Genomic DNA, 8,155 nt, shown 5'->3' on the forward strand with positions numbered 1-8,155 from the left:
CACCAAATACACAAGATGAAACCACTTCTTCTTAACTGAGGAGTTCCGATGGTTTTTATTGAATTTTCTTGATTTTCTTTGGCTTTCGGGTAGAGGGAGAAAGGGACTGAGAGGGCGAGAGAAGGATAGAGAATAAGGAAGGGGTATGCTGGTGGAGAAAAAGTTCGCCTCCATTAGGTGTGAGACAAGGGCTTCGTTTTCTATTTCATCATGGGCCTCCAACAAGGCAGGGCCTATCCTGATTGAGATGATTTGTGGATTAAAGTTTCGGCTCATCATATCTAGCCATACAAGCTTATTCTTTTGGGTGATTTGCTTGAGTTTACAAACTAATTTCAACATTAAGATTAGGTCAATTGTGTTTATTGACTTTGTAAGAAGATAAATTTGATTGAATAAACTCATAAACGAGTCATTAGACTGATGCCAACAGCTAGAAAGTTAAACAACCATAGTGGCTCAAAGCGATCCCAATAAAACTCAAAGCCCCCCACTGTATGGCATGCCTTTGTTACACTGTCTAGGCACAAACTGAAAACAAAAATAAAGAACAAAATTGTAGCAATGGTCCTTCAATTTTAATCCAATTGGAGCAATGATCCCTAAACTAAAATTTCACGACCATTGGTCCCTTAACTCATCAAAATGTCCAGCTATAGCCCTTTTCATCAACTCCGTCAAAATGAGTCATGTTTGCAGGACCATTACTACAATTAGGTTAAAGTTGAGGGATCATTGCTCCAATTGCATTAAAGTTGAGGGACCATTTCTCCAATTTGATTAAAGTTAAGGGACCATTGCTACAATTTTTCTCCTTTGGGTTTTCCATATTTGCCCTTTGATTCAGCCTTATGTGTGTGGCACGTGACTCATTGTGACGAAAATTCTAACGGAGTAGACGAAAAGATACATAGCAGAACGTTTTGATGAGTGAAGAAACTAATGGTCATGAATTTTTAGTTGAGAGACCATTGTTTCTACAATTTCCTCAAAATAATATGATAATGAGAAACCAAAACATGAAGTTGAAGAAGAAAATAGTTCATATTAACATATGCCAAAATATGAAATTATTTATTAACTTAAATAAAAATTCCTTATCTTTTATTTGCAAGTGTTAGGAACTTACGCATTTACATATAAGAGATGAAAGATTAAATAATTTTAAAACTAATCATCTATACTATTATTAATAAAACTCTCCTTGTCAACCTTTTGAGAAAATGACAATCATATTCCTATTTTTTCTATTTTATACTCACTTTTGATACATAATGTTTACATAGTAATGAGGACAAAACAATAATTATGTACATTTTGAGAAAATGACAATCATGGTAAACTCTTATTTTTCTTGTTTTACCCTCGCTTTTGATACATAATGTTTACATAGTAAGGAGGACAAAACAGTAATTATGTACCTTTTGAGAAAATGACAATCATATCCCTATTTTTCCTATTTTACCCAATAATAAGAAAAAAAATATGTCCTTATTAAAAGAAACTGTCCCATCATTATTGTTCCATAATTTTTTTTTTAATTTTAAAAACTAATTAATCAATCACACTCTTTAATAAAAAAAATAAAATAAAACATAAAATGAAATTATTCACACACACAATGTGTGCTCATCTTCTAGTTTTTATAAACATAAGAAAAATTGGATAGGCCTACGTTTTCTTCCCTTTGGGATCATATAATAGTAAACCAATTAATTTTTCAAAGGCGTACGTACAAAAGCTGAAATGATTAGATGTGTGTCCAGCTGTGAGGAGAAGACAAATATCCGATATTGCTCGCAAGAATCCATTCACCTTCAAAAAACCACTTTTGGTTGATTTGCCATGTGAACCGAAAAGATGGTTGTTCCTTCTCCTAATTGATACAAGGTTGGGATGCAAAATGGGATGTAAATTATAGATTTTAGGGTGCTTGGTCAGTTTGTTAGGCTGCTAAAGTTTTAAATATCTATAATTTACATCTCATTTTATATTTTCTTAAACTTGAAAGTTCTACAAATGGGGATAAGAATAATTGGGCAGTGTTACTTAAACGTTGCGATGGTGGTGATAACAAACCAAGTTCGGTGGTGTTCTTGCCAAACTTGAGCTGTTACATGGTGTAATCCACCCATTAACAAGCTAAGAACATGCCTTTGGAAGCATGTCTACATATAGAGCCGGTCCTGAGGGTGTGCAACAGGTGCCACCACACAGGTCTCCCGATTCAGAAGGACCCCCAAATTTTCATTACATGTATACAGATGCATATAAAATAGAGTAGATGCAAAAGACAATGTTATATGTGGTTCTAGTGCTAGCGGTTTAGCTCTTTTTCCTTATATCCATTGTGTTGGGTTCGAATCCCTGTGATATTGTTTTGCTATTTTAGTTTTATAGATGAAAAAATTGAAAAAAAATATAACATTAAAAAAAATGAAGGGCCTCCATCTAAGTTTTGCACATGACCCCTAAATACTCAAGGCCTGCCCTGTCTACATACAATCTTAATTCAATTGTGATTCTCGACGAAAATTGCATGGAAATTTTTTTTTTCTTATCCTTGTAAAACTGAATTTCCTTTTGAGTGAAATCCCAACTAGGTGAAATCCGAATACGATCAAGATTTTCAGCGAACCATGAATCTCACCCAGTCTTCTTTTCCAAATGAGAATCTAAGACAAAATGCTATGGACGACCAACAATATCCTTTCGCCTACACCCAATCCGAATGATTAAGTACTTTATAGAATGCTCTATCCAACTTTCACTGAATCAAAACCTTTGAATGAATTTGCTCGACCGAGCTTTATAAAACCATTGAACGAACATTCTCGACTTAGACTTTATAAAAACTCTGAGCCAAAACCTCCGAACAAATATTCTTGGCCACAACATTCTCGTTCGAAACATTCTCAACCATATAGATGGAATAGTCATAATTTGCGGCCACATGATTAAATCATAAAATTATCCAAAAATGATTGAATGTTATAATAATTAGTAATCTTTCTATCTAACCACCTAAATTATACGGGTAGTTGCTGTGAAATAGGTTCCAAATAATATTGTAACAAAACCAAATCAATTGAATAAGTATGCCTATATATATTAACAGTATATAGATATTTATACAATTGGAATTTATAGGATTTCACTGATCCACCCATGTAAGCAAGGTGTTTGGTAAACAAATAGAGAAGGGAAAAAAGAGGGACAATTATTGAAAGAGTATATCTATGTTCGATTTAGTATTATTAAGACTTTTATTTTATTTTTAATACATTGATATTTTTACATTTAGGGAATGAGGAGTTTGGCTAAGCCACATAATGGGTAGCCTAATTTAGTGTCAAATTCGTCATTCATAAGATTCGAACCTAAGATCTCTCACTATCAAGTGAAGAGAAATATTATCAGACCGTAGTACTGTGTGACAGTATTATTAAGACAATTAAACATTAAGTAGGGTTTGAGACTTTAAGTGAAATTGGAAGACCTAGTTTGGCGCTCGAACACACTGCTCTCAGGCTCTCAGCACTAAGCTATGTAGGTGGTGTAGAAGACCAATTAACTAGCAAGAAGTTAGAACCCTAGAAGGGTAGAACCGTAGAAGATGGATATGGAATGGCCAGTCAAAACTCAAAACCACACACGGATGGCACTGTTTGCAATTGCATGGTACAGTAGAGGATTATCATGCACTCGTGGAATGCCTTTCCATCTGTCATTACGTACTCTCCTTTTTTAGCTTTCTCTCTCACATGAACAGAGACAGTGATGCAAGAGTGACGAAAGTTGCGTTAGACTCGGATCCTGTCTCCAATGGAAAAAGCTCAAATTCTGCACTGCACTCACATATTTTGGTCCTCTCTCTCTCTCCCCTCTATTTTAAAAGCAAAAGCACTTTCTCCAATAACTGCGAGTACTGCTGATTACTGCTAGTGCTAGCTAAATCTCTCTCTCTCTCCTCCCCCCCCCCCCCCTCACTCACTCTCTCTCTCTCTCTCTCTCTCTCTCTCTCTCTAGGGATATGGATGACTATGGACCTCCAGATCTGCGGCAGCTGATGGCCTCAAGAACCCAGTTTCATACGCCCTTACAATTCCCAGAGCAATTTTCAGTGCACCAAAATCTCACGCCACCACCGCCACCTCCGCCCCATTATCGTCATCTCCCCATAATGCTAAGCAGTGAGGTTGTTCCATCTGCTGGCTTGCTTGACAATCATCGTTATACTAGTATGATCACGACAACAGCTTGTCATCCTACCACTTCATCAGCTGCTTCTGCTGCTGCTGCATTGTATGGGATAGAGTTTGAGCATGGATGGAATAATATTGATGGAGCAAATACTAATAATAATAGTAGATGGCCAAGGCAAGAAACCCTTACCCTTCTTGAGATTAGATCTGCTCTTGATTCCAAGTTCAAGGAGACTAATCAGAAAGGACCTTTGTGGGATGAAGTCTCTAGGTATACCCTATTGCTTCTCTTCTTAATTTTTATATACTATTTTCTTTCTAATTTCTTTTCATCAAAACAAAATATGTAGAGAGTGAGGTCACTACAACCGAGTACTTTCTTCTTTCTAATTTCTTGTAATATTTCTCTTTTTTTTCCTCATTTTTTTCTTTAATTAAGATGGATGTTCATCTTTTACCTCAGCATAAGCAAAAGGGAAAGAAAAAGTGTTGAGCTTCTTTCTACTTATATTGTTTCATATATTAATGTTAATTTCTTAAATACTTTCAGGCTTTTTGATGAATTCATTTTTTATCCTTAGTTAATTTAGTGCATGAAAATGACAAAACATATGAGTTAACTAGAGATCGACCCAGGACTTCTTTTTTTCGTTTTCTTTTTCTGGTTTTGGTATGCAAATTGACTGGTCCAAGAGTACTCTCTGCAACATCTTAAATATTTGTTTTCTAGTTGAGAGACCTGCTTCTTGTTCAATTAGGGCAATGAAATCTGCTCACACCTAAAAAGGGCCATACATTCCATATGACATCGATGTAAGGGGGAATACTTTGATTAATTTAAACATAAAGTAAGTGAAATTCTAAAACTGGAAATTGTAGCTTAATATACTAATCTCGAAAAACTTATGGTCTGTATAAAGGACTGAATGGTGTGGCTATCTTGATTCTATAACAATATTAACAATTTCTACACGATCATATCTTAATTTAATATTTTGAGATTATGAGAAACTAAGCATATGTATATGTCGTCTACAATTTTAATAAAATCTGTTCCTTTTCCATTTTCTTGATGTATAGGATAATGGCTGAGGAACATGGATTCCAGAGAACAGGGAAGAAATGCAAAGAAAAGTTTGAGAACTTGTATAAGTACTACAAGAAAACCAAGGAAGGCAAAACTGGGAGGCAAGATGGGAAGCACTATAGGTTCTTTCGTCAGCTTGAAGCAATTTATGGAAATCACCATCAAAGTACCAATCAGTCCTCCGTTTACAGTAGACCAAACCCTCTTCTTTGTCACACTACTCCGAGTAACAGTATTAACCGAGATCAAAATCAAGAAGTAGTTGTGCAAGACCAAAAGTTCATAAGCTGCGAGAGCCTTAGTTTCTCCAATAACTCAACTGAATTTGATCAAACCTCACCCTCAAAGAACAACGACGACGAGGATTCACTTTCAGCCATTGATTATTTTCCGATGAATCAGTCAACGGGGAGCCTTAAGAATGAGAAGAAAAGCTATGCGACACCGGTAAAGAAGAAATGGAAAGCAAAGGTGGTGGACTTTATGAACTCACAAATGGGGAAAGTAATAAAGACCCAGGAGGCATTGATGGAGAAGATGGTAAAGAGTATTGAAGCTAGTGCAGACGAGAGAATAGCTAAGGAAGAAGAATGGAGGAAGCAAGAGGCGGCCAAGTATGAGCGAGATGTACATGAGTTTTGGGCTAAAGAAAGGGCATGGGTTGAAACTCGAGACGCCGCGATAATGGAGACTCTAAGAAAATATACAGGCAAAGGAACTTACAACAACAGTGGCAAGGATGATATTGCAAAAGAAATTGGCAGTGATCACAGTAAGAATTATCCTAGATGGACTGAACACGAAGTTGCAAGTTTAATACAGCTGAAGACTAGCTTGGAACGAACATTCAAAGAAAGTGAGTATCTGAAGGAGGAGGGAGTATGGGAGGAGATAGCTGCAAATATGGGTAGTTTGGGCTACACAAGGAGTGGAGGAGAGTGTAAAGAGAAATGGGAGAATGAAAGTGTTTGTTTTAAAATGACAACAGAAAGTAACAAGATGCACAAACAAGATACAAAGACTAATAACACGTACTTTAGTCAGATCTCTGGTTACGAAGAAGGCCATGAAGTTCGGAATCAAAGACAGGATGGGATGGGACTTCAATTAATGGATGAAGGGCTTTCTCCGTCATGTTCTAATATGGATGTGAACTCCAGCTCTTTGCACATTCCATTTAATGGAGGAGAAAACTTGTGGGACGAGAGAGACTCCTATGTAACCAATTCACTACGTAACAAGCGTTTATTGCACTGGTGATGCGTTTTTTTTTTAACATTTGACACACATCTTTAGACTGGTGAAGCCACTAGAGTCTAGAACCATGTTTTGGTTGTAAGAGAGATCTCTATCTTGCGCGATAGGAATGGAACTGTTCATCAGCAAGGGAAAGCACCAGTACTAAGTTAGAACAAGGTGATTAAGTAATTAGAGAGACTATTTGAGTTCTCTTTATGAGTGTAAGTATGTGACTTAATTCTTATGGTAGATTTTTGCCAATGTGTGTTTGTTTCTGGAGAAGGTGCTTTTCTAATTTGTCCAGGTAAGAAAGCATTGACTGGGGGACTTTTACGAAAAGGTAAGTGTTAAGGATTATTTCCTCATGGTCTTTGTTGATTAATTTGCTTTCTGAATGGATTTGTTCCTAATCAAGTAAGTAAGGTTCCTTAACAAAAAAAAAAGTAGCACTTTGATTCCATATCATGTTATATATCATGATTAATTACAGCTGGGGAGGAGAATGAGATGTACACAAGCAGCTGTGGATCAAGATTTTCTTTCTGGAAAAATATTTCTCATGGTTCAGACTAGCAGGTTTGTGAACTTTACGTAATTAATACCATGTCTTCCAACTGAAGACTCTGAAGATCCTTTTGTTTTTAGGCTTGTTTGGAAGTGTTTTGACAGTACCAAAAGAGCTTCAACTTTTTGTGTTTTGGACTGCAAAGTTCAAGATAATTAATGTTTTCTGATAGCATTTGTGAGATAATTAAGTATTTTAGAACACCAGGTACATACGTAGTTGCTTCTTCAAAAGCATTCTAAAATAGAATATGTAAGAGCACTAGGGTTTTAGTTAAAATATTTATATGCTCTCAACATAAAAACCACTGTGTAAGAAGCACATACGTGGGGTTTTAATGAAATTTGAGTTGTTAATAAAAAAACTACTAAGAAGCACTCGAGTTTTTAATGAAATTGATCTTGCGAAGCACTTGGATATTCTTAATGAAGTTTGTCCATAGTTATAAACAAAATCCTACTTATACATGTAAAAGTTTTTTGATATAGAAGTACTCATCATAACTTATTTATGGCACATATATATACTATCAACTTGAAAAAAGTACATACTCGTTATTTGGATTTGTTATTCTTATTGTTTTAGAGTGTGTACTTCTCATTAGGTTCTAAAGTTTTGGCAATAGATTGCTTAATATCGATTACCAATTTACATTGTCAATATGTTTATATTAATAATTGGTTGCTTTTTAGTAATGTCGATCAAATACTTCTCACTCACTGCCTTAATTGCATGCACCTCGATTATTTGGTTTTAACCTAATTATTTCCAACGGAATTTTTATGGTTTCTAGCCAAAAACAAATTGATCAACATCCACAAACCTAGGGCTACCAAAGGTCTTCAATTAAACATCCAATAAGAAACCAGAGTATTTTGTGAACTCTCAAGGAGAAAGTGAGAAAAGAATCGATTAACACATTCTGTAAAATATTATCAACAGAGTTAGAAGTATTCCCATAGTCTGCTTGATTGTGTCCACGGACAGGATGAAATTTTCTATAGTTTTTCTAGACTCGAAAAAAATGGATAACTGTAACTTGTCACCACTTGTGCTCCT

General features: G+C 35.6%; 1 protein-coding gene across 1 annotated transcript; it reads left to right on the top strand.

The window, feature by feature from the left end:
- The first annotated feature begins 4,001 nt into the window (after positions 1 to 4,001).
- On the top strand, positions 4,002 to 6,822 carry LOC137749067 (trihelix transcription factor PTL-like). The gene is made up of 2 exons (XM_068489249.1): positions 4,002 to 4,476; positions 5,286 to 6,822. The coding sequence occupies exons 1-2, from the start codon at positions 4,034 to 4,036 to the stop codon at positions 6,550 to 6,552; spliced, it is 1,710 nt and encodes a 569-aa protein (XP_068345350.1). The 5' UTR covers positions 4,002 to 4,033; the 3' UTR covers positions 6,553 to 6,822.
- The last annotated feature ends 1,333 nt before the right edge of the window (positions 6,823 to 8,155 follow it).

Source organism: Pyrus communis, chromosome 10 (genome assembly GCF_963583255.1).
Source record: "Pyrus communis chromosome 10, drPyrComm1.1, whole genome shotgun sequence".
Classification (NCBI taxonomy): domain Eukaryota; kingdom Viridiplantae; phylum Streptophyta; class Magnoliopsida; order Rosales; family Rosaceae; genus Pyrus; species Pyrus communis.